The sequence below is a fragment of the Platalea leucorodia genome, assembly GCF_965183815.1.
Source record: "Platalea leucorodia genome assembly, chromosome: 2".
Taxonomy (NCBI): domain Eukaryota; kingdom Metazoa; phylum Chordata; class Aves; order Pelecaniformes; family Threskiornithidae; genus Platalea; species Platalea leucorodia.
Window position 1 is genome coordinate 3524631 of NC_138824.1, and position 27601 is coordinate 3552231.

Here is a 27601-nt window from a genome sequence, read left to right on the forward strand (position 1 = left end):
CTTCTTTGGTTGCATGGTGAGCCAACCCACCTTGCTAATCTGGCAAAACTCCTCCAAGTTTCATATTTCACATGAATAATGCATCATTGGTATAAACACACATTACTCAATAGCTCATTTCCACCAAGTATTAACAATAAAATGTCTCCAAGCCTAAGAAATATTGTCTCTCAAAATTATCTTCCAGTAACCTTCTATCTTCCACCCTGATTGACACCCAAATAACTTAAAAGTTATGGCCCAAAATACTGTAAATTCCATGCTACTCCAAGAAAGCTCTGGGAGGGCTCTGAGCACACAGACTGCCCTGTATGCAACTGCCCTTGTAGTTAACCATTATCTGCAAAGGGAGATTAGAAAAATCTTCATTTTACTAAGAGGAAATGAGGCAAAACTTAGAACAAGATTGCTCAGGGGAAGTCAGAGTCAAAGTAAAAACAGACCCTGTTTGCTGTCAGACATCTGTCTCTGAGCTAGTCACTCTAGGACCTCTTTACAGTCAACAAAACAGGCATCTTGCAAGGGCGATTCATCTTCGGATACAGATGTCCAAGCAGGCCAGTCGAATAAGACCCCTGAGTATGTATTTCTCTTTGTTGACTATAAAGGGAGCCAAGGTTGACTAGTTTTAATGCGGGTGACTACTATGTTCTTGTCAAACAAATCCCACTGCTGGTTTTTATGTCCTGACCACAACATCCTTTCCAGCCATACAGCATGTGACAGCTGAACAGGGAGTACTCCGTTTGCAAAGTCAGGCGTTACAAAGCTACAAAATGGCCTAATGAATTTCAAGTGCTCAATCTTTGCTCACCCTCGCTTGTGTGGAGGCAACATCATTAAGTCTTTAATTACCTAACAGTGCCGTATTTTCGCAACACAAAATCTCCTTATTGTTCTGTTCAAATGAACAGTGCTACAAGGAAGGAACATGTTTATATGGTGAATGAGGCTGATGTTTTCTTCAGGAATTTGATGGAAGCAGAGAAAAATCTGAGTGTCACCCATACACTAATGACACCAGAGACCTGAAAGTGTCCCTGCCTGTGCGTCTCCCATACGCACACAGAGTAGGAAGGAGATTCGGGAAGGAACTTCCTGGTGCTCAGTCTCCAAGGGACTATCGTGGGGAAGCAGCAAGTTTCCATGCCACTTCTTAGGAACTGTGATTAAGGAGAGGAGTTGAAGAAACCACATCACTTCTGACTCCCAGTACTATGCCTGAAAACATAAGTCACCTAAGGAAAATGATGTAGACTTTGCAAACAGATAACACGGAAAGACAGCTATTCGGCCTATGAACTCCAACAAGGACCTTTTAAAGAATGTATTGAATGGTGATGAAGTCACACTTACCCTGGCTTTATTTCAGGAGGTTTAGGTAAGGGCTTCAGAAAGCCTTTTTTCCCAACTAGCCAATATGTGTCTTCCACTCCTTTACCCTAAAATAAAAACAAAAATCCAGATAAAGAGCAGCTTTCTGACCACCCTCTGCTCAATACGTAACTTCCTCACTGGGTTTCTGAGGGCTTTATATACCTCCAGAGACAGAGCATGGGTGGAAATCTTGGGCTCTCCTTCACAATGGTTCAGGGATGATTTGAATTTCACTATCCTGAAAGAGGAGACCTTGTTCAAACCCTCTACAAATGACCCTCATTGATCTGGGTCATTGAAACTACACAGCTTCACAGAAATAGGAAACTACAGGATCTCTACTCATCTTATTTGGCAGCACTAGCATCCTTAATTGAAATATTTTACAACTGTTGCTGGGGTGAGTATCAGAATAATAACTTCTCCCACCACTGATGATTTAGCTTTTAAGGTGAGATGCATCTGATGAACTGTAGACATCTATATCAGAGTCAATCACCCTTGACTGGAGAAGTGGAGGAAAACAGACACTTCTAGGGTGACATTCGTCTTCACATAAACTGGACCCTGAAAGTAAATCAGGTTAATGATTTCCTAAAGTGCCAATTTATCTCTACTAACTATGTAAAGGTTTCTTTTCATTGACTAAACCTGGAATAAATACCTCAGATCTCCACTTGCAGACACATGAACTTGGGTGAGATGATTCCACTTGTCAGGAAAGATTGTCGAGGGACATGAGGCCATATTCATACCTCTTACTGTAAGTGTTTAAGGCAAGCAAAGCTCCTACTTCTGTCTATTGGCTATGTGAGGGGAGAAGTGATGTTTTGAATTATTTAGTGTTGTCTTGTTTGGACACTGTGAAAAGTAGCAGCTTCTGTCAAGGGTGGACTAAATAGATTCCTAAATAAATAGTTAGATCCAGTACATACAGCTGATTGCTCGATCCCACGGTCCTTCAAGAATTACCTCATGTACTGAAACAACTGATGGGGATTTGGGAAGGATCCAGTGGTGGTGGATGAAGGCCAAACAAGAGCTTAATATGAAAATTCCTTAAGCAAGAAGATTCCCCTGTGAAGCATTTCACACAGCCCTGGCCTTCTTACCTTCAGTTCTGTTTTTCCCCTAGGTACGATTTCATAGCCTTCATTTAGACTCCGAAGCGTATCCACTGTACTTTGGCTGACATGAATTCTGTAAGCTGGGAATGGAAAGCAAAACAGATGGATCACTATACGGCACACACGCTGTGAATTCCCCACTGCTTCACACTGGCAAGAAAAAATGCTCCAAAGCATGCAGGCGTGTAGCTGGTGTAGCTGTGTGGTGCTCCTCTACGCGGAGTTTGATGCTGATGGATGGATCCTTCCACGCAGGGCTGTAACGACCACAGGGCCAGAGGAGATCTACACTGGGTACTTCCTAGAGAAGGATACCAAACACGCTAAGTGTAGAAGTCCAGCTCTTAATAAAGATGGTAAGTGGTTTTTCAGCAACATTGTCAGCTGGAATCAGAAATGCCATTTTTATCTATTGCCACAACGTAACTAGGCAGCATGAAAGAAGAGAAACAACTGTCCTGCTCCAGACACCCGAAGTCATTTGAAAGTTGGGATGAAGAGCAGAGAGATGGAGTTTGCAAGGGGACATAAAGAAAACGTGGCTGTGCATCCATCTGGGTTTTTCAGTAATTGATTCCATCCAGAACTGTCATTAACTGTCTATGAACAAAAAGGGCAAAGGTGGAGATCTTTATAATTCCCATCTTCCCCAGTTTGTTTTACAGCCATTGCTGGAACTCACTGAAATATGTTGTTGTTCTGCTGATGTGAACAAGCCAGGGAATGTTTATAAAGCATTTCCTCCCAAAATAATTTTCTTTTTGTTGTTGCTTTTGTTGAGCTTTTATTTCAAATGTGTCAGTCACATTCCCTTCCCCCTTCAAGAATGGGAGATGAACAAATTAAATTTTTTTCGCAGAATAATCAGAAAGAGTAACATCAGTTCAAACATGCAGAGGCAGACCACACAGCTTTGAGCTACATTTCCTGAGACACTAACCTACAATCATCCTATTACTGTGTATCTATATACACTTCTATTAATGTATAATGATGCTCTTGTACCTGCAGTGCTCCTGCTGCCTCCAGTCTCAGTGGGACTTTGCACTTCCAAGGGTCTAAAGCAAATATCTGTCTTGCCATTAGAAGTCTGCTATCAAAGTATTTCCTCCTTTCCACTGCTTTCCAAATGTAATACATGCCTCAAAATAAGCCAGCCAAAATCACAAGAAAGGCAATTTTCCTTAATTAATGATTAGCCTAATTGTTAGTCTTAATTAGTCTAATCGAAATCGCTGGAGCTAGAAATGTGAGGACTGTATGAAAGAGTGAAAAAGTTCCAATGTGGCATATATACTGCAACATATTTCTAGCCTGGCAAGACCTCAAGATTTTAATATTAAATATCACAGGCTTCATGTAGCTTGTAAACTAGCCATAATAGTTAATTTCTTAGAGCTGTTGAAAATATCAAAAGGGAGATCGCGGATCAAGGATTAAAATGTATGAGATGCTGCCTTTGGAAACCAACTTGTACTGACAGCCTGAACATCAAAAGCAAATTCAAAACACATCCAGGGATCTGACACTGCCATCCCTAGCTGTCCACTGTGTCATCCACGGTTCAACCACTATGGTTTGCCTATCAATGTCTTAGCCAAGGACAGCAACAAACAGCAGATCTGTATACACATATGACTGAAAAGCAGGTTAATGTTTCTCCCCACCAGCTCTTTTTACATGTCTAGAAGTCTCCAGCCATGGGACAATAAGAACCAGCTGAGAGATGGTACTGTCTTATCTGCTGCAGCTATTGGCTCTGTGCATGTAGACTGTGCTTTTATAACTGGAAGCCTCAGGAAGAAAAGGCAAGACCTTGAGGGAAAAATAGCATGAACATCAACCCATCAAGACATCAAGAAAACCCAAAGAGTAAGGGAAGCTTAAGGATTTTGTTAGGACCTGCCAACACTTGTTCGTGGAGTTGTTATTGCTGATAAATGAAGCCATCACAAGTGGTGCCCTTCATGTTGCAGGGCTTCGTTGCATATGGTCTGCTTTCCTCTCTCTCCAGCATGATGGAAGCAGTGCCCACATGTGCTTCAACCCTTGCCTTGTACGGGCCATGACAGGTAGAGTGCATCATTTTACTGTGCAAGAACAGTTCTGAATTAAGGGTTCTCAGCACTGAATGAAAGCAAGATCCAACACATGTAGGAGAAATCTAGGGCAATATTGATGTTGATTTTGGTTGATGGGATCCAAATCAGAGGACTGTAGCTGGAAAGCAGGATCTTAAAGGCTGACCTACAGTGGGAAATCTGGTGCCCTCCCCTTCAGGCTGCTTTGAATTTTGTTGCTTGACTTGCCCCTTCCTTCAGAGCTGATTCGGTTGCAATGCTTATAACTGAAGATGCACATTTCTTCATCTCTCTTGAGAAGTTTGTTCAACCACCCACCCCAGGGACTGCCCCAAATACTCACGCAGGCCTGTGGACTCCATTCGTGATGCCGTGTTCACCGTGTCTCCAAAGAGGCAGTACCGTGGCATGGTAAGCCCCACCACGCCTGCCACACAAGGCCCTGAAAGACATGTCATCTGTATAACCCAGACAGTACTGCACAAATCAAGGGGCTCACCGACAAACAAATCTCATCCTCCCTCTGGTATTCAAAAACCACTTGGGAATACAGGAGAAGGATTTTTTAAAGATCTCCTTGGCCTTGGTGCTTGCTACAAGCGATCAAAAATTAAGCATTGCTCTGGATTGCACATTGGTGTTTTATGCCTGAGAAAGGTCTTGTGTGGTAGGATCTCAGTTCACCATCATCTGGGAGAAATTTGTTCAGAGTTCATGGAAGTTCAAGGACTATCGCAATCTCATTTTAAAAAGACCTCCTTTTCCATCCGAGAAAACTAAAGTTCAGATTCTGTGACATGCCCTGTGTCCCAGTGAAACAGGACTGAAAATCAGCCTTGGAAGTCCAGAGATGCTGGCAGCATGCTGGACCACCCTGTGTCCCCTCCTTGGAAAGGAAGACATCATTAGCTCGCCTGTCTAGCCAAAAACTGTTTATTTTTCTTCTTTCTCATTCTTTAGACAAGATCCACTCCTTTCCAAAGTAGCTCCCAAAGAACCGGTGCCAAGTTCTCAGGGAGAGGTATGTGTGCAGGATTCACACAAACATGCACAGACACAGAGATAAAATGTGTGATAGCCAAACAGCACAGACAATTGTCATCTGGGGCACTTGGCTTAGCTAATGTTTGGACTGTGCTCTGAAGGATCAGATACTAAATTTCGTCACCCATAATTTACAATATCAGGCTTGCATAATAAATAAATAAATAAATAAAAAAGAGAATGTTCTCAGCAATGTAAGGAGGTGTGGTGCTTCCTGCAGAGCAAAGACAGGCCACTTTGTGTTTTCCATCAGATGCATTTATGTCATATGTCTTTTCAGGCTCTGCCTGCCTTTTGAATTTCATGATCCTTCCTGGTTAAGATTTGGCAAAACTGACATCTAGGAAATCTTTTCCCATGCACGGTTACAAGAGATGTGAATGTAGTACATCATCAACAGTATCTGAAATGATGTTATAGATAAGGTTTTTCATAATATAAAAAGCTGTGGGTTAAAATGTTGTAATAATAATAATAATAATAATAATAATAATAATAGCCAAATTTAGAAGTGATCAGTTACTTGTTACAGGACAATGTAATTTTACTGTAATTTTAGCCTTCTTAGTTACAAAAAATGAGTCTTCATGTAGTTTTCAGATACATCTTAAGGACAATGAAACTCCATAGCTGAAAGCTATGGGGAACTTTGCAAGAACCCCTCTTGCTGTGACCTCTGAAAAGTTGTTGCTGCAGAGTCAAAGTAACAGGATTTTAATGTAATTTACAGAGGATGCAAACTGAGAGGTAAGACAGAATTTAACTCCTGCCTGATGAAGCATCACTTGCTTAAATATTAAAGATTAAAAAAAAAAAAGAGGGGAAGAATGGTTCATACCAAAAATGTTACAAGGACTTAAACAGTGTGTCTGGATCAAACACAGCATGCAGGGACTGCTGGAGATCAGAAGAACCTGATTTAATGGGGTTTTTTTACTGCCAATGTGCTGTGCAACCTTGGATAACACACTGCTCCTCAGAATAGCTTCTAATTTAATTCCCATCCTTATCAGTACTCACTAATTTGGTTCAAGCTCTTCAGAAGAAGAGATATATGCACTAAAGGAAGTTTTTTCAGGGTCTAGTCTATGGACACTTCTATAGCACAACTGCAAAGGCACTGTGGATATTACTGGGTCAAGGACCTAACGCTTACCTAACTGGTCCTTAATGTGTGCACACTAATGTGACATGGGCATAAAAAAGGGCCTTGTTGAGACTTTTTAATTCATGCTTCAATAAGAGCTTTCCCTGAGAAAACACTAACTCATAGTATCACCTCTCTTCATCTTGTGGTGATGATATGACAGCAGCACTCAGAAATCTCAGTAAGGATCAAAGATGCTTCTGTAATAGGTCTTGCAAGGACACAAAAAAGTGGTTCTTGTCAAAAAACAGCCCTCACTGAGTAGGATTTTGTTACATTTTAAGAAGCACAAATATAGGCAGCTGAGCCTATGCTGTAGTCGGTGGAGGCCAAGTCAACACAGCCAACTAAGCCATGAGAGCCTTTCCACTCCTGCACCTGAACATCTCTCCAGGGTCCACTTACGTGTCCACCAGATCTCCACCGACCACAAAATGAGTGCAGGCTCCCTAACACTCCTGGAAACACCTGGGTGCCTAAATTTAGGTTTCTTAGTCAATGCAATCATCCAATCATTTCTGCAAAGCTCACAACCTAGGATAGGCGAGATTTTTAGGGCAAGGTTCTATCTTTCTGGAGTACTGCTTTTAAGCCTGTCCTCCTGTTACAGAAAGTTATTAGTTCAAAACCAACCCTACAGTGTAAGCATGCCCAAAGGACTTCTCCACGCTGAAAGCATCCAAGAGTTAATTCACTCACTGACTTCGCTGCCTGTGTGTGTTCCTCCTTGTCTACACAGCTTCAGCAAAGGGTTAACAAAAAATTCCAGCGATAAATCTTCCACGGTAACAAGTTTCAGAGGAAACCAGATACTCTGTGATGAGAACGTTATGGCCTAGTTGTTTAATTATACAGGTTCGCTGGTTTGTTTTGAAATGGCTCTTTGCCAGGGCTTGCAGGGTCAGTTAATGAGCCGTGCTGGCTAAGACTCTGCAACAGGCATTAGTGGTGCCGCAGAGGTTAATAAACTCGATTGAAGTGCAGGGCTGCCTGCCAGAGAGCCTGACTGATAAACAGATCCTCTTCAGCCTCCGTGGAAAAGCTTGTCTTCTCACCACCGCTCTCCCTGACTGTCCAGCTCCATCCCAGACACGGACAGCATGGAAACAGCTGAGTCAACTGAGTTTTTCTGGACATGCCGTCAAGTCAAGAGAGGAGAGTCAAGACTTCAGGGTGCATTTAAAGCAGGGGAGAAACTTGAAACCAAACACTGGTCATCTTCTCCTCTTTGCCTTACCCATGCATTGCCACAAACGGATCATGGGCATGGGCCAGCAGAAGTTCCCAGAGGTGCAGCTCTCTGTGGGGGTTGGAGGGACAGGGGCAGCCCATGCCCAAATGGCATTTACTGCTTTTTCAGAGAGGGGATCACAAGCTCTTCTTGGCACCAGTTTCCAGAGAGCAGCTGGCCAGCAAAACTTGTGGTCACACCCATTCTCTATCCTTTCCAGGACAGTGAAAGTGTTAGCCAAGCCCTCCTCTCCCCCCAGCGCTTCTTCAGTGCTTTCATGATGCTGGTGATTCCCTCTTCATGCTTCTTTCCTCAGGAGAAACAGGGTCTAGGGTTAATCAAACTATTCTGTCAGCTCGGTGGCTCGGAGAGCTGGTTTGCTTTGGAGTATGCATTTCTCACTGCTCCCATGACAGTATGACATTACCAGATCTGTGCAAAACATGATCTGGCTTCTGCTTCTTTAGAAAGAAAACACCAATTCCTCCCCCTCTTCCTCTCACACCCTACACAATAACTCATAGCAACACCGCTTTCCAGATACCCAGAGTTCATGAAAACAAGAAAAAATGTAACTACCCCCCCATATACATCACCTAGGGATAGATTTTTGGCTGGGTGCATGGAAGACGCGTTGTAGAACTGCTGTCAACAGGCAACAGCAGATGTTGCACACTGAATTCCTCTCTTTCCATGTTGAAAATGTGCTGCTGGTGCTCCAGAGGCTCCTGCTCTGGGCAAGACAAGCTGGGGCCATAGTCTCACCTAATTTCTGCCAGAGTATAAAACCCACATTACTCTTGCAATGATTCCTTAACACTTTAGACTTCTATGAAGGCCCAGCTAAGACCCCTGAACTGCGAAGAAAACAGTAGGGAGATGAGTTTTCAGAGATAACCCCAAAAGAAGAACTTATATGGTCTAGGAGATATGAAATATTGATTTTAGCTCTGCTCAAGTCACAGCTCTGTTCTTGGGATATTCTAGGTGAGATACTTCCTTTTCTCTGCTCTTGTTTCCCAATGTGTACAACAGGGACTGGGATATTGACTTCTGTAGAACACTCGCATGCCAAAGCTGAAAAAATGTGGGCATTATCGGATAGGCAGAAGGATAAAACCCCCTGTAATACTGGGTCAGACTCATGGACAATCGTGGTCATTGTTTGGCTTCCCGCAATGGGCAGTACCTGGTACTTTAGAGGAAGACACCAGAAGTCTGGTGACAAACAGCTGGGAAAAATTTATTAATGGATGACTATGGTATAAAATTATGAAGGTTCATATCTCTTCCAAAAATATTGATTCTATGATAACAGGAGATGTCTTTTGCTCCATTTAAAATCCCAGTTATACTTTTGCTTATATGACTGCAGTCCTACTGGTTTTTGTTTTGTTTTGTTTTGGAGTTTAATTACTTTTTGTATAAAAAAAAAGAACTTCCTCTTTTCTTTTTAAACAAGCCACTTTTCTGTTAATTGAATAGATTATGACTGCTACATTAGAGATAATTTTCTTTCTTTATAACATAACTTTTTCTTAATAGCTCTATCGCATATTCTTCGAGTTATGTCCTATCTGTAATAAATCCCCCAACCTTTTCATTCTTTCACTCTATATGCCTGTTTTTCTGTGCTTTTTCATGTCAGAACAGAGTTACAAAGGCATCGCTGGATGTCTCCATATCACACCGGCGAAGATCCTATGGCACATCAAAGACCCACCCTTACAACGAAACCCTGGTGACTAACATGTCTGATGTAGTTCATGACTGTGACAGAATACAGAATTTCTCCCCCAAATGATACTGAGCCATTTTCCTCCTTGGGGTTTGTCTTTCCATTTTAATGCCCTTGTTGCTATGGAAGATTTTAAAACATCTTCTAAGGGTGCTTGTTTTGGGGCAGGCAGGGAGAAAGCATTCAAAGTTGGAAATACAACTGCAAAGGAGTTCTTTGATGTTCAGGCGCAGGCGAGTGCTGCTGCCTACCTGTGTGCAGCCCGATTCGTATCCTGAGGGGGATGTCTGGCATGTGTCTCATTTTGAATGTTCCCACTGAGCTGAGGATGTCCAGGGACATGTTGGCTATCTCAGCCGCGTGCTTGTTTCCATTCCGTTTTGGGAGCCCTGAGGCAACCATGTAGGCATCACCAATTGTCTCCACCTAGCAAATGCCATTACATTAAAAACTAAATAAATAAATTGAAAAAGATGGAAAAGAGACATAGAATAAAACTACAAGAGTGTTTGACCCACGGACAGTTTGATCCTCATGGCCAGGTACCTCTCACCTTGTAAACATCATGGTTTCCAAGAACAGCATCAAACAGTGTGTAAAGGTCATTCAGAAGGTCAACTACTTCAATGGGTTCACTGAGGGCTGAAATGGTTGTGAAGCCCACGATGTCACTGAAGTAGATGGTCACCTGGTCAAAATACTCTGGCTCCACAGTGCCACCAGTCTTGAGGGCTTCTGCCACTGATCTGAAATAACAACGCAAGCAAAGATGACAGGGCACAAACCCTTTTGTAGACATGCCCGAGAGCTCAGACACTCTTGTTCTACTGTGCTCAAAAGATCTTCCACTAAAGAGAAGGTTCTGTGTGGCTGTAACAAGCATTGATTAAAGGTTCTTTCTTTGATTGGAGGGTGCTTGCCAAAATTGGAGGTCAGCTCTGCAATCTTGCTCACTTCTGGGGAACACTTTTGTCCAGTCTAGCTATGGAGTTTTTTTACCATCTCAAGTACCAGTACTTACGGGGGGAGCATTTGTGACAGCAGTTTTTCCGTCTTCTGTTTTTCAATCTCTAGCTCTTCGGTCCGCTCCCTGATTAAATCTTCCAGGTTGCTCGAATACTGCTCAAGCATCCTGAGCATTGAGTCAATGATATTGGTCTTTTTCTCTTTGTTGATGGTTTTAAACTGGAAAATCAAACTGGAGAGTTATTTCTCCATCGCATTACACCATTGTAGCACTCTAAGTTTGGAAAGGAACAAAAAGCAAACACCTATTTTAAAGGGCCAGTGCTAAAGACTGGCTTTGTCAGTGGCAAGAGTTCAACAATAAAGGAAAAAGGCAAACTAGAGGGTGAACTTGCATCAATAACTACAGAAGGTGTCCAGGAGCATGTTGCTCCTCTATGAACTTTCAGTGAGGGTTAAGTGAAACACCACCTTCCATGAGATGACAACATGTATGTGAGTTGTTACAGAGTCTTATCATGCTGCAAATTTGCACCCTCATTTATCCCATGACTAACCTTTGGGGTAACTTGCAGCCCTTTGCATTCAGAGGTGCAAATTTCAGGGCATTAGCAACACTTACAACGTGCTTATGTATTACTGGTCTTAAAGCCACCTTTGCACACTGGCATGTATGTGTACTGCCATCTCCCATCCCCAACTCCTCATCGAGTTGTGCTTTCTCCTCCTGACCTGAAGCCGAGCCTCTGGACCATTTGGATAATCTGTGGCTTCAGAAGCTGCCTTAGACTCAACCGTGGAGTCAGAGGGGTGTAAAATTATTCACGGTTTCATAGAACCAGAAGGTAAAAATTACGGATATTGGTTTACCTAGTTTGACCTTATAAGAATATAGGAACAGTACTGCTGGATCAGACAAGGGGTTTATTTTGCCAGTACCTGTCCGTGAGACTGGCCAGTAACAACTGTCTGGGAAAGCTGTTCAAACAGGGCTCAAGTACAGTCATATTTCCCGGGGATACACTCCCAGGCTCCACCAATCCCATGGTTCAGAGACCTATGCCAAACGTTCTATCTTTGTGTTTAACAGCCTTTTGGTGAATTTTCCTTCTAAATTAATCACCTTTTAAATACTTTAGAAGATAACAAAACCATATTGATCTGAAGGTGCCATCATAATTTCCAGATCTTTGATCTCCAGGAGACAACCCATGCAGGTACACTGCAAATGTGAAGACACCAAGCCCATGTCCAGCCTGCTTCACACCCCACACGGTGATGCCATGGCAGCCCAAGTTCAGGACAAGGTGTAAGCCAAACACCACAAACCATAAAATAACCCAATAACAAAGGCAAGACTAGAGATCTGGGCCTTCTTCAATCATTATTTAAGGGCTCACTTAAAGAAAAAAAAAAAAGACACTTTCGTGCCAAGTACAAACAAAGGATTGCACCTGCCGCTCTATTCACCGACCTTATGAAATACCTCTTCAAAGGTTGGACGTCGTTCGGGGGCTTCACCCCAGCATTGCTTCATTACCTGGATGCACTCCAGGGGAGCCAACTCAGGGGCTATGGTTGGGCGGCACAGGGGAGGGGGCTTCTTCACTTTCTTTATAATTTCTGTAGAAGAGAAGAATGGGAAGCACGTTGTGAGATGGAGGGTCTTGGTGGTGGCGAAGGACAGGGACCTTTTCACCTGTCCCTTGCTCGCTCCTTCAGCCATCACTGTTATTCCTCACGACCCAACAGCTGTGTCAAATGAAGCTGGGGGTTTCTGCTTTCCTCTGCCAGGGATCTCTTGGAGAATTTAAAAGATAAGAGATTCATCTGCCTTCTTGTCCCTGGAGAACCAGGTTACGAGCAATAAAGTGGCTGGATGGGGGAAGGTTGTGTGACAGATGGATGTGTGAGCCTGCAGGCTTGTATTTAATGAAACTGCCTCTGAGTCTCTCCATTAGGATCTGCAGTCCTCTAAGGGAGCAGAGGCTTATGGCCAAGCCCAGACAGGAAGGATACCAGCCTCTGATGCTTCATTGTTAACTGGGAACCAGTACGTAGGAGGTTGATGGGAATGGAGACAATGGAAAGTATTTTAAGGGGGAGAGTTTGGGTTCAAAACAACGTCTGGGAAGTGACTCTCTATCCAGAGGTGAAATAAGACTAATAAGGAACTGGGCTTGAGCTTTCAGACCCTGAGAAACGAGTCCTTGAATCTGTGATTTTTAGATAAAACAGCACTACAGCAAAGGAGCTGAACTGTAGGTTTCGTTGACAGCTGAAGCACGGACGGGGGAGTGTGATGTCTGAACCCAACCCTGCCTTCAATTTAGGTATTTCTTAGTAAGAATATCCTGGAGGAAATGTGGTTTTTGTAAGGTAGAACTATATCTTCCTGCTTAAAAACCCCCAAAGTGATTGTATTTCAAGGTTTCATTTTATGTAGTGCAGAGCACTCAAATGGAGTGAAAACCACTCTCTTTCTGGCAGGAGCCCTGCATTTCCACAGCTGTTACAGTGAGTACCCAAAGCTTTTCAGTGTTGACAGTTTACTTTAAAGCTCTTTGGCTCATCCCACCAGTCTCCAACAAATGAACTAAACAAAGCACCTGGCCCAAATATTTCCAGGGGCAGCCAAGGGAAAGTGCCTTCCCCAGACAGTTTTAAAGTTCACACCATGAGTGGAAGCTCCTTGAGAATTAGGATGCACATGAGTAGAATTATCAGGTCAGGAAACTGGAGTGCACTATGTGCAACATTTGCTGGAAGTCTCCCATGGGGACTAGGTGGGGGGACACCTGCTAATTACATCATAGGCTACATCATAGGTCCAGCTGTGAATTACAGAGCAGGTTACATCATAATCATCATTTTCATTGCATTGTTGCAGCATCTTGGGGCGCAGCAAGGTCAGGGCCCCATTTCTCCAGGCGCTCAACAGGCAGATACTGAAAGGCCATACCCCACTTGGTGACTGTCCAGCTTAAAACCTGTTGAGAATGGGCTTTCACTGAAATCAGCTCTTTTTTGCTTGTTCTCACCCTCTCCCTGTTCAAGTGCTTGTGACCTGACCCTGACTGCAGTGTGTTTGCTCTACCTATGCATGGACAACACAGGTTGAACTAACGAGAGCCGCACCATGAGCAGTTCCTAAGGAGTTCACCTATTTGCTGTTTCTGATACAAGCCACCTAATATATGTCAGCAGGGTCATGATGTATCACTTTGATCTCTGCTGAAGAAAGAACCTTGTTTAAATGGGGAAGTAATTAAGGAAAATTAGATGGGCAGATGGACAAAACAGGATGCTAGCAAGGGGTCCAGTTCAAGAACCTCAACTCCCATGACATACAAAAAAGGGCCAATAAGTGGGAAGCAAAGGAGTTTCCCAGCTATGGGAAATTCTGCCATCAGATTTTACCCCAAGTCATGATGAAAAGTCAAAGTTCTGACAGGGAAATGGAGGTGCTGCAGGGGTCTGACTGTTGGTCAGCTCTGAAGCATCTTGGGGGGTACCCAGAGCCCCAACGCCATTGATAGCAGTGATGAGTCACGTATTGCAGCTGAGATCAGACCTACACCTTTGGATGTTTATTATTGATGTTTTGTTCAAAACAGCCTTCTGTCACTGAAAAAGGTCATGACATTAAGACGTTATTTCCATACTAATGTTTTACCCAAGGGGCTTGGCCAGACATTTTTTCAGTGCTCTGTGTAAAGCCTTAAAATTGTACTGAAGTAGTTGCCTACCTTCAGCTGAGAGTTCTGACATGCAGTATGGTGGACCCCGAACAACAACTTCTTGTAGGATGATTGCAAAGCTGTAAATGTCCCCTTTGAAGGTGCCTTTTCTGCACATGTCCGGATCCCTCAGTAACTCAGGAGCTGTCCAGAGCAATTCTAAAAAAATCAAGAGCATCGCATTTCTTACACTTGAGAAACTTGACTATCACAAATTAAGAGCTTATATTTCTTTTCAGTCATTTGACGAAAGGTTGGAACATACTTCATTATTTACTGGATCAAGTCTTTTATTTCATGTGATGTGTTAGAAATATTAAACTTCCATCCTGACAAAAAATTTGAATTTGCCAAATTTCACTCTAACTTTTTAAAAAAATTTTGCTATACTAACAGTTTACATGCTAAAACACCAGCCTTAAACATCTACAGAAGAAGTCTTCTCATCATTGCCAAAAGCATTAACACCTTTCCTTGTTTGAAAATATCACTCAGACAAAATGTTGGCACTGAAGCCCGGATTTCTTGTTACTGTTGTTGCTCTTTTACAGAGCAACAGTTAATAAAATATAATCTGTAGTTCTTCTTAGATGAAAATAGTTTCTGTAAAAGCGGTTTGTGGCAGTTTAAGGTATGATCAGTCTTTATAATCTAATTATTAGTTCAAGTGATGAAAGTCACAGTTGTAAAACATACCCAGCCTCATCAAGAAATGAATCTTCTTCAAACCGGGATATTGTTACCCTGGTAACTGGGCATTCTGAGTAATGGGAATAAGGAACATTTCAGCTACTGTAATATATACAACTTTTGTAAAGGAGGAGAAGAAAGTCTTCTGGCAACTGCCCTATCTGAGACACTGGAAATGCGTAGGAACCAAATCCTATGATAGAGGGTTCAAAACACTACATACTACTTGAAACCAGGTTTCAAGAATAAACTGAGATACCAGAGGAACCCCAAGGCAATAGCCAGGTGAAAGAAATCCTGTCAAAGTCCCTAAGTGGTGGGAATGTCATGTGACAGCCTTTGGTGACTGGCATGTAGAGGACCTTTTTCAAAGAGACCTGTATCATCTTGTGTTTCAGATGGCTTAGTTTTACAAGACAAACTCTTTGCATTTGGCTTAACGTAAAACTTCAAATATAGGTTTGGGGCTAAGGATGTGAAGCCAATTCCACCAGTCACAGAAATTCAGGATTGATCAGATTTCAGGGACGCTTAAATCCTTCTCCAACTATGACAAGCTTAAGTTCTGTCACTGCTTACAATAAAATCTTTTTTCCTTACCATGACACTCTGCTATTCACTTCACTTTCAGGAAGTCTGAGAAAACTTTGCTTATCCCTTATTGTAACAATGCATTGTATACAGGTAACCAGATGTGAGATTCAGCACATAAATCCTTATGTGGCCACTGGCCTGCAATTGCATTAGGACAAGCATCTGTTAAATCAATGGACAAATATTTCCCCAAAAATATTTCCTTATGGCACCTACCTTCTGGGGGTGGCTGAATATACGGGCATTTCTGCGCTTCTAAGAGCTCGTTATAACCATAGTCAGTGATCTTCAGCACAAACCGGCCATCCACAACACAGTTACGAGACTTGAGACGTCCATGGGCAAAATCTCGGTGATGCAAATACCTAATTCCCTATGAAACACAGAAAAGACTGAGGCTGTTCCTTAAGAATTATATTATCCATCAGCATTCAGAGACACCAAGCCAAACGGTCACCTTAGATGGCATCAGATTCAGCATTGACTCTATGTCAAATGCGGTCCTGATCAACTGATTATGGGAAAAGATCAGAAATGGATTAGGAACAAGAATTAAAGTAATACTGGAAAGGACTGGCAGCTTTAGGAACAGTCAGATGCCTCCCTCTGTAGCCCTAGGACTCAATGCACTCGGAAGTTGTACTTTTAGACAAGGTTAAGAAGGTGGGCACAAGTGGTACCCAAAGGTTAGGTCAAGCAAAACCATTAAGAGCTGGATGCCCTTACTCAGCTCCCTCAAGGAGGATCAGAAGGTGGATCATGGGCTGTAAGAATGGTTCTGGCAGTGTGTAGGCCACCTGTCCCAGACTGGTAGTTCACCATTAGGGGATGAAAACATTTGGGACATGATTGGAAGTGTGTGAACACTCTTCTAGTGACCAATACATGTAGCCATCCTGTGGCAGGAGATTTCTACGGTTAGGTTCTATGCTGGATGCATTTCTGATTTATGACAAGAAAGGGCCTTTGGAAAGTAGGAATTTGTCACCAAATTCATTGTTCTAGGTGATCAGTTCTAGCCTGATGTGTAGTTTTAACCTCTCAACCTGCTGCATGGACGTAGTCCTATTACCCTTAATAGTGCTGCTCTCAGATGGTAACAAAACAGGAATAAGAGATCTCCATTAAAGACGCTGTATACCAGTGTAATTACATTCACATTGGTTTTCCCTGCATTGCTATAAAAATCCCAAAGTCCTGGATGAAATAGCTATGTCAACATAAAAGTCACATGCAGGTCACGCCTCAGCAGGAGCAATGGATTTACTTTAATTAGATCCATCACGAGAGAGGACTTGAACATCCAATCCAGTTTCATATCTTCATTTCTCAGCAAGTCCTCCAGGCTTCCTCGGGAGCAGTACTCCGTCACTATGGCAAAGATGCCACAGTCAGAGAAAAAGCCCAGGAACAGATTCACATTTTCATGACGCAGATCTTTCATCTGAAACAAGACAGTGAATCACAAGAGACCAAGTCAGCCAGACATCTGCTCAGCAGCTTCTTTATATCATTAGATGTCCTTACCATTCCTTTACTCTCAGTCTTTCACACAAGGATGGGGAAGCAAACAACCTCTTTGCTCCTTACTTTCAGCTATTCTACACTCTTTTTAAGCTTTGCTTTTCTTAGTCTATCCATTAAGAAAAAGAAAGCAAGTCAAGAAAAGCAAATTGAACAGAAATTTGTTTTTCTTCAGACAAGCTGGATTGGATCTTTCACTAGGACAAAATGGCTTCACTGGGGTAAATTGAGTTCAGCATGTGGAGTCTTGCTCCAGCTCTGGTCTGATCTGGAAAGCAATACCATGTCTGGAGGATCCAAAGTCATCCATCAATGGTGCCTTTGGAGACATGCCCTGGTAAATTTGTTATATTTATATGCATAAAAATGCCACTGCTATGTTAGCAGTAGCTGCCAACAACTAATGGCCTTGAATTTGGAAAATAAATGTCTTTGCTTGTCATTTAGTAATAATAATAAAATTGAAGACTAAAAGTAAACTTCTAACAGGCATCTTAACTGGAGACACAAAGCAAAGCCCAGAGAAATGCACAACTGTGTCTGTGCCACACTGTTAGACAGTCAACAAGTAACACACGAAAATCACTACCAGTGCATCATCCTGCCCTGACGAGGCAGGGACGATTTCCCCCAAACCACTTGGCCTTTGTAGACAAGGCCACTTAAAGGACTCATTATACATTCAGCATTGCACCAGCTTTGAAGTGTCAAGTCCAGGGTGGGGTTTTGCAAGCTGCTGACTCTGACACATGGGTCATTGGTAAGCTTGTCAAATGCAATCGTGCATGGTCCATTCCACCAGATTTCACCGGGCAAGACTCATTGACAGCCATGAAGCGTGATTCAATGGATAAACAGGAGACAAGGAGAATAAAAATACCCTGCAGTCACAAAGGTCCCCCGAGCAACCTTCCCTCCACATGCCCATCCCCTGTTCCTACCTTCCTCAAGATGCTGGTGGAGCTTTGCCGCAGATTGTGAACTGCTCCCGTCTCAAATTTTTTCAGCCACACCCAGTCTCCCTGTCCACAATACAGGTGGGTGAATGATAGAGCAAGTCTCTGAGCAACAGCTAACATTGGGACCTAGGTCTGAATTCCAGATCTTTGACTTTGAAAGTGATTGGGGATTTTCAATGTTCTTGGCAGCAGATTCATTCTATATCGCACCCAAATAAAAATATCCACAGCAAATCCTCAAAAAAATGGGGTGGGGCAGGACTTTCACCTGGATCAGAACTTCATATCTAGAAGGTGTATTGGTATCTGATAAACAATGGTAAATTGATTAAAAGGGAAAGTAACTCTGTCCAAAGCTTTTCTCTGGCATTAATGATCCAGTTTATTTCACTCCTTTTCACAAAAAAATGCCATTTTTTCAAAAAGCTGTATTTTTAGGAAAGAACTGATGGATGGGGTGAGTTTTCTTGGCCATTGCCTCTGCTTAAACTCCATATGGTCCTGTTAGCACAAAGGACAATTCGATAGCCTTTATTCTGTGTATTTGAATCCTGTCTTGTAAGAAAGGTCCTTATTAGAGATGTCACTACCTAAAGGTCTTCTAAGAAAGGTTCTTCACGGTGCCTTTAGGTGGTGACATCTTTAACAGGGACCAGACCTGGCAACACTACATGGGGATGTCGAATACCACCACCCCCCATGACTCCAAGTGTCAGGGTGAGGGTTGGCGTAGAATCACCTTAAACACTGGTGAGTCCCTGCTTGGGAGTAACTTATTTTTACCCTCAGGGTCCATCAGCAGTATTCACATCCCAGGATCTACTGTACTGCAGCCCAAGACTTCCTCCACTTGAGCAGCTCAGTGAACCGAAGTGGTGGGAGGAGGCTGCACGAGGTCCCTACCTACCTCATACAAAGCCACATTGGAGGTTTCATGGGTGGCAGCTGCACTTTTCAAGGAAAAGGAGCGGGTTACAGATTTCAGACTTCTGCCGTCGGCTGCTATGCTGTTTGCATCAGTCAGACTGTCCAAGGTCAGCCTCTGGAAGGCAAGGAAAGCAGGTGAAAGACAGTTGCCACCTTTGGATGTAAACCTCCGCTCCAGCTTTGCCTCGGGCCATACATTTCATCCATGCTAGCAACTTCCCGAACCTCCCAAACTTCCCATCTCATCTCTCTGAATACCTCTAAAAGGCTCATAAGGTGGACCTTGAAACACTATAGCAGGACTTTAGGTGGTGGAAACACTGTGGCTCGGGGGAGACACCAGATGAGGCAGGTATCTCTCTGAGCAAGGCACAGGGAAGTGTCTCCTCTGGCACAGGCAAGAAGCCTGTATCTGTGCCAGTGACCTAGGCAAAGGGATTCCACCACAGCAGTCCATATCATTGGCGTGGTCCTGGGCATGGCTCTGGCCTATGCCAAATAACACTCCCGCAGGAGATCCCCAGCTCTGGGCAGGAGCCAGCACAGGCTAGGAACGGTTTCCAATAGGTAGTTTGGATGCAGACATTTTGTTTTAGACGGTAAGATGGTTTAGCTATACGGACATGAACTATGCTATGCCATCCCACCTCAAGAACAAAGAATAAGCCCTGGCTGTTAGAAAAAACACAGCCAAGGGTACTTTTACATCATCCTAACAGCTCTGACACTGCATGTGCCTCTAATCTGAGACTCAAAAACACTCAGCATATGGGAAATTTTCTGATATGCAGGGAAAAATGAGACATGGAATGACCTTCCCAGAGCTTCGTGGGTATGAAAATACCACACAGCAAACCTATCTTTGAGTGTCCCACCAGATTAATTTCACGAGTGGAAGGACTTACCTTTTTATGCAGCTCTGGGTTGATGAAGGTGAGGTCATCCAGGGTCAATATTATCTTGTTAGGTCCTCTGAACAGCTGGCTATTCAAGATACTATGCCTGCAAGATTTGGAGAGTGACGGTTATCATTTTTAGGTAGGTAACCAGTTTATACCACCTCTGAGTCCCCCACATCTGGCTTCTCTGCAGTATTAGGAAAGTGCAGCATGTGGTGTGGCAGTGGGGATGGACATGGGTGAAAGCAGTAGACAAATCATGATGCCCTGACTAGGACTGAAATCCCCTGAGTCAAGGGTTATCCAATTCACAGACTACAAAAGCGATAAACTCAAAGGGTCACATCTCAAATAGACATCTTGAGTCAATCTGGTTACAAATATGAATCAGATGCATATATAATGCATACTTTATTTTGCTTGGTTTTATTTTTCATATCCCAAATCATTCTCCATTAGGAGAGAATAATAGATTTTATTAGACCAGCCAATCTGGCTGGTGAGAAAACAGCTCTCAAGCACGCCAGCCTTTCTTAGGGACTGAAACTGAAGCACGGGTAATTTATAAAAGCTGCCCGGACATAAGTTACCATCAAAATGCACTGGCTGAATGTCTATATTGTAGCATGGTGCAGTATGAAGCACACAGCAAGATACCCCCTCATATATTGTAATGGCTGCAAGCTCATACAGAGGGAAAAGCTACAGGGGATGAGCAGTTTGGTGTGCATGGTGTAGTGCAATGCATCGTGGAGGTCTTGGAAGCAGTATTGCTGAACCAGTGCTGTTTCTCTTGGTCAGGAGTAATTAGATCAAGAAGAAGACTGTGCTGATTCAGATCTACTTGTTCCAGGACCTGAGCCAGATGGGATGTCTATCACGCACTGTGTAACACAGGACAAATGTGCTTCTGGCATCTCCACAGGATGCTGCTGCCCATTTTCCAAGGGATGACTCTTTGCACTCCTTGATAGGCTACCAGATTTGCAGAAATGCCACAGGCGAGAGAGAAAATTCAGTATAGTCATCAGACCAGCAAAGACACTATCTGTTGCTTGACTGCATCCTACTACTTGCCCAGCTTCTCTTGAATCTGCAAGGCAGAAGAGACCACAACAAAAGATGGTGCACCATCAAGGACTACGCATTCGTGGCATAGTTCAAACAGGCTTATGTCCATTTTGTGCAAATCAATACGAAACATTCCAGAGTTTCATTGTTAGTTTTTAGCTGGGATTCATCTGACACTAATACCCAACACATGGCCATTTTAGGGACTCAGGAAAGAGGCAGAAGTCACACCCCATCATCTTGAACCCACTATTTCAGCGGATGTCAAGGTCTAACACGGAGCACAAAGCACACTATATCTATTAGTCAAAACCTCATCAAGCAGGAGCAGAGAAGGGAAAGGAAAGCTCCTTCATTGCCCTCAATGTCACTTTTTTTTTTTAAGGAACTTTGTTTACACTACAGCAGATGTCAGATCTGCGCACACCTAAGATTTTTCCTGATGAGGTGGGCAATAGGATGCCTTTTGCTAACTGTATTGTAGAAGGAATCCATTTCACAAAATATCCATACATCACCACAATTCGCTTTTCCACTGCATGTACCACTCTGGGCATTTTAAAATAGCACAGACAGCTTTCTGGAGCTCAGAGGGAGCCTTGCCCACATAATCACAGACATCACCTGGTTTATAATCTTTCTCTAACCTCTTTGTCCCAAGCTGCCCAACTCATCTTCATGCAAAAAACTCATCACTTATGTACCTTTCACCTGTCCGCCTGAAAACCTTGCTTGGTCAATCACATCCTCTCCCCCAAGCACGAAGGGAAGCATCCCTGTGCCGAAAGCAAAGCACAGAGAGTGGAATGACTCATTTAAGGTCATGCAGCACATCCCTGGCAGAGCTAAGACCAGAGCTCCCATGTTTGAACTCAGACCATGCTGTGGTTTAAATTTAGTTCCAGACATACCCTTCCCTAACATAAATCATAGTCTGAGTCACACTAGACTTTTTTGCCTTCCCTTGCAGATGGCCATACATCTTTAGTCATGACTGAGCCTTCCCAAGCACAGTCTGGTACTTGTGGAACAGCTTACAAGTAGAGTAGGCGGAAAGATTGTATTTTATTTACGTAATTGTAGAGGCTGGTGGCCAAGGAATAGAGCAGGGTTTTAAAGTGCGGGTGGATGGAGGCAACCTCCTCAGTGCCTGCAATTATAAGATATCAGAAGCAGCTGTGTATTATAAGTGGGGGAGCTGTTTGGGGTGTTGCTTGCTGGGTGGCCTTATATCATCTGAGTCTGATGATTCAGGAGAGGAGAGAAAACATGTTTTGGGATTATTTGAGAGGCAAAGCTGGATGGGACAATCCAGGAACCTTGCTCTGCTGAACTCATTGCTGCTGAGTAAATATGTCTTCTAATTTCACTCTAATTTCACTCTAATTTCACTCTAATTTCAGTCACATACCATGTAGTCATCAATAATGAGAGACAGATTACTCCAGGGGCCAGTTTGGAGCAGAAGATTACCTTAGGTTATGGCCACAGTGTCCTTGCCAAAGAGCAACCCATAGCTCCTGGACCGACCAGTCCATGCTGGGTCATGTCGACCTTGGATATAGAGTCGGGACACAAGTGTGACCTATGCAATTGTTGGAAACTGTCCCTTCCCCAGCAGACTACTTCATTTGCTCCAAATATTCCATGCCCAGACCAATATATATGCAACATGAATGACCAGGGAGCTGGACTCCAGTTCAAAACAGGGAGTGAGTCAACTTGGTAATAAAGAGGTATCGTAATTAATTGCTCTGAACCCTCTCCAGAGATATTCTCTCTCTCTCTCTTTCTCTTTAGTACACGGAGAGAGTAAAGAGGGTCAGCCTAGGTGTTTCATAGGAAACAAGATGATATTAGGGACAGAAATCCAGGCAAGAATGATCTGGAAAAAGACATTTAACAAGGCAGCCCACTCGGTCTCCACCCTGATGTTCTCAAAGCAGATTCCTGTCTTTGGTTTGTATGGCATACTTTGCACTTCCAAAGTGACAGTCACCTTCCTAATGCTTCAGAGCCATCACCCAGCTAATCCTTCTAGCAACAGACTGCAGTATCCTTCTAAACCTGGACTGGATTAAGGGTAAAATGGCTGCTCCTGAGACTGCAGAACCAATGCCCACCATGCTCAAGCCACTATCACTTAATAAAGTGAAGAGATACGTGGCTGGAGAGCAAAGACCACAATCAATCAAACCTGCTATGTGTTCACATGGTCTAAACTGCTGGCTAAAGTGCAAGTCTCCCACAGAAGCTGAAAGTGGCACCAAATCAAATAATTACTGCAATTCTCACCTGATGAGAGAAGCCAGGCCCACAGCACAAAGCACCAGGGCAAATATCAGCAGTACTCCCAAAATCATGACTGTAGGCTCAATCCCTGTGCAAAGAGGGGAAAAGAATCAGTGAATTAGAAAATGCCTTTGATTTAGGCAATAAAATTGAAAATATCAATGTTCAGACCATTAGACTACAAAGTCAAATATTCAGCCAGAAGAATGCTAGAAAAAAATTTTTATGCAATGTTAATTTGTGAACACACAAATAGTTATTGATTTTATTTATGTGAGACTGCAGCTACTTTAATTATTTATTTCCATGCACTTTTTTTCTATACCTGACCTAGAGCCCTGGATCAGTGGGAAAATAGTTTTTCTTCAAGTAAATAAAGACTGGATTCACAAGGAAGTATTAACTTTTAGAGGCAGCTTCTGCAAAGTTCATAACTTTTGAACATTTGACCCTCTTCTCTCCAGGAACTGAAACGCTGAAAAATCTTTATCATGTGGTACCAAACTGACGGCCAATGTGAGTCACCAGCCCATCTGGGATTTTTCATTCCCTGCTACAGATTTCTAACGCTGAAATGAGCAGAAGAGAAGGAGGAGAAGGGTGATGTCTTCCTCAATGGGCCCATCAACAGAAAGTACTGGAGACACATACTTTGCTCTGAGTGTCTTTGCTGGAGAGCTAAGAAAAGCTAACATGAGTGGATGAGCTAAATTCCAGTGGGAAGTGTTTGCTGTCTCTATCTCTTCTGTCTTCTGTTTGTTTCTGTTTTATTCTGTCTGTGTTCAGAGATCCTGAAACACAAACAAGCATGGAGAAATTTGGGTTGATAAAAGGTTCATGTCTCTAAGTCACTCAAAGTTAAATCACGGGCCTTTTTGCAAGCACTGAGACCTAGAGCTTCCCAGTGAAAGCTGCAGGAGTTTTTGAAAATTAACACTCTTTTCAGAAACAGACAGAGCATTTTAGCTGAAATTTTCCTGCGAGGTTTGGACTTTCTTACTTCAGACCAGGGCCCCAATCCCTGATTGTCCTCACACATAAACTGGAACAGGTTTCCCAGAGAAGTTGTAGATGTCCCATCCCTGGAAGTGTTCAAGGTCAGGTTGGATGGGTCTTTGAGCAACCTGATCTAGTGAAAGATGTCCCGGCCCATGGCATGGGGGTTGGACTTGATCATCTTTAAAGGTTCCTTCCAACCTAAACCATTCAGTGATTCTATGGTACTATGATTCTATATAAGACGTCACTCTCCTTTCATGCTCCAGCCTGGAACTATCCCTGTAGACCTCCATTTGAGAAGAAATCCAGGCACAGTAGAGTGGATACTTCACATCCATTTCCCCACCTTGCAGACAGTGTGGATGTAGGCCAAGGTTTGACTCCACCAAAGTGCAATGGAGACACAGCCAGTTTTCTCCGGGAGGTGCTCACCCTGAATACAGGAATGAGCAAGACCACACCAAGCTGGCTTGGAGGCCAGGGTTTGTTCTTCATGCATAGATAAAGTCAGAGTGTTGCATTCCCTGTAAGAGTATGTGACAGCAATCCAATGCTCATCCCTAGGAAGCAAGGGAGCTGCTGAAGACGTGTCCCCCTCCAGAAGGACTGGTGTAAGTGTGAAGCCAGAACATATCCTATAAAGGTCTTCCACAATGTTAAATCCATGGAAAAGGAGGAACTGGATCAGCTTAGAGGCAGACTTGCAGGAGACGTAGCGCTCTGGAGCTGTGGTTGCCTGCTAGGAAACTTGTCATTAAAGAGAGAATGAGCTTTAAATAGTCCAGTCACTGGAGCCTGGGTTGGTTTTCTTGCTGGACAAAGGAGCAAATGCCTCCTGGACAAACCAGTGATGAAGTGTATGAAAGCCCCATCTCACATCTCTGCATGGCCTTCTAACATTTCAGAGAATCTGTAACCCGGACCACAATGTGGTAGGAATAACATGGAGTTTGTTAATGCTCTCTTCTCTATTCAGTCAGGGGTTTTTTACTGACGCTGTCTCCTAAGCTTCCTCAGGTAGCCCCCAGAGACTCTGCTGTCTGAACAAACCTCCTTTGAGAAAGAGCTCCAGAGAAATTCTTTTGCTTATTACCATTGCATTTTATAACCCCAAAGTGCTTGACCATACTTTAGAGGACTCTAAGGCAACGTGGTACTTGAAAGGCAGTGGCGGAAACCAAGGAATAGGAAAGGGTCTCTCCCTGATCATGTCCTTCGCTTGAAGTAGGGGCACAGTTACACATCATGACTTGAGGACTCTTCCACAGCTGGAAAACACCCAAGTCCAATTTCATTCACTGAAGCAGCATCTGATAAGCTGAGAGCAAGAGCTGGTTGGAGAACAGAATTCACCGAGGCGAACAAGAGACAGTCAAAAGACAAGAGAAGTAAAAAATAAACTACCAGATAAACAAACCCTAGGGAACACGAGATAGCGAAAGCAATACCAAAGGCCAGAGCACTCATGTCACTGATGGATGGGTCACTGAAGGAATGATGCAAAGCCTTCAGGAAGCTCAACCAGAACTTTATAGCTAATCAGAAGCAAAAGCAAGGTTATCATGGCCTCATGGGAAAAAGCAAACCTACAGCATTCTTGTGGGGCCTTGTGGGATTGTGTTAAACTCATTAGGGGACACTTTAAGGGAACTATGGGAGTATATAAAACTTCTTATGGGATGTTTAGAGGAAGGGAAAAAATGGGGAAAGGGAGGGATGAGGGTGAGTTGGGGAGGCTCAGGCGTGAGATACTGGTCACACATAAGCATGTTGTGCATTTTTCCAGCCAAACCCTGCACCTGATCATCACAATCTGTCCTACCTTCTTCTTAACCCCTGTTTCTGCTTTTTTTCCTGGATGAGGGTGCTTTTTATTCTGCCTGTGTGTGACATTTGCAGACTTCAAGTCAGGCTAACAAATAAATAAGATAAGAGGTCCTGGAGCCTGCAACCTGTGAGAGACCACAAGTCTGGAGACCGGCTGCTACAGAGACCAGGGGGTTCGAGAGCTGGCTATGGGGGAATTACAGGTCTGGACCACCTACCAAAGGATGCATTTGTGTGTGTGCAGGGGCTGGGGTTGTAACATGTGCTAGCAAGCTTGGAGCCTGACTAGCTGGTGCATAAGAACAGGATCAGGCCGTTTACGTTGTCCATGTTTCAGCAATGCTGGTTGTGGGTGGTGCTGCCTGTAAATGCATTGCTCTCCTGGATGTGTTAGTCTGCCGGCGACTGGTTGTGTCGGTGCTCTGTGTGTGTGTGTGTGTGTGTGCACGCGTGTACTGGGAGCATCTGCTCAGCCCCGCTCCTGGTGGACCTGGGGTTGGGAACCACAGCAGCCTGGTAGCTTCACATCCAACCCTAACTCCACACAAAAGCCAGACTGAGGCCTGCATTTAATTCTAGTCATAAAATTCAGTCTCTGAAATATTAGTAATAATAATAAATTACCGCTTCACTGGCAAATGCCTAGAGCTTTATGCTTTTGTAAAGGTGTGAACATAAAATCTGATCTCTCTAAAAATCAGTGGGATTTTTCCATAGACTTCAATGGGATGCTAAATTGCTACGCCGTTCCTAGTAGCCGTGCAAAATTAGATATATGGTAGCATTATATTTGTCTCTTCTATAGCTTGCCAGCTGCTGTAACATCAGTATATCTCCATTTTCCACGGAGCGACACTGATCTAAACCAGCTATGGCTGAGCCAAGGGGAATGTTTTTCTCAGCTGCTGAATGAAATATTCTGTAGATGTGGTTAATTTTGTCTGTTTAAGTCATACACTGGAGCAGTAGGAGTAAATGCTTAGTATTATAAGTAAATATGTCAAGTGGAGGCTAAGTATCCTACCCTGAGATTTTGGTTTCCCTGAGGACTTTAAAACTGCACCACAGTTGCCTCAGATTAAAAATAATAAGTAAAACTAGTGACCAGTCTTGGAAAGCCAGGAAGCAGCACAGATATCTCTGCCCCTAAGTCTTCGATTACCACCTCTGTTGTCTGCAGTAACTCAAATTATTTTGAGTAATGATTATCATCTTTTCTTGATGAGGTGAGCTCTGATGGTCCTTAAAGCTGCAGAGTTAACTGGGTAAAGAAGCTGGGGTTAACCAGGAGAGATGGTAAGAGCATCTGCCGTTGCGCAGCTCTCTTAGGCTGTCTTCAACGCAAATCCTCTTAGTACCCTGTCCCTC

The 27601-nt window shown here is 43.4% G+C and overlaps 1 protein-coding gene across 1 annotated transcript in view; it reads right to left on the reverse strand.

Annotated features, from left to right (window-relative positions):
* The window catches only part of GUCY2F (guanylate cyclase 2F, retinal), a gene marked incomplete at both ends in the record, with an annotated part of 45991 nt that overhangs the window by 13398 nt on the left and 4992 nt on the right, over positions 1-27601 (reverse strand). Inside the window, 14 exons of the mRNA XM_082304963.1 lie at positions 1357-1442; positions 2490-2584; positions 4929-5027; positions 9997-10171; positions 10299-10491; positions 10767-10930; positions 12186-12334; positions 14461-14610; positions 15952-16108; positions 17003-17179; positions 18201-18281; positions 19126-19260; positions 20051-20147; positions 23411-23495. Of these exons, the coding sequence (XP_082161089.1) occupies positions 1357-1442; positions 2490-2584; positions 4929-5027; positions 9997-10171; positions 10299-10491; positions 10767-10930; positions 12186-12334; positions 14461-14610; positions 15952-16108; positions 17003-17179; positions 18201-18281; positions 19126-19260; positions 20051-20147; positions 23411-23495 (1843 nt within the window). The remainder of the gene's footprint in view (positions 1-1356; positions 1443-2489; positions 2585-4928; positions 5028-9996; positions 10172-10298; positions 10492-10766; positions 10931-12185; positions 12335-14460; positions 14611-15951; positions 16109-17002; positions 17180-18200; positions 18282-19125; positions 19261-20050; positions 20148-23410; positions 23496-27601) is intronic.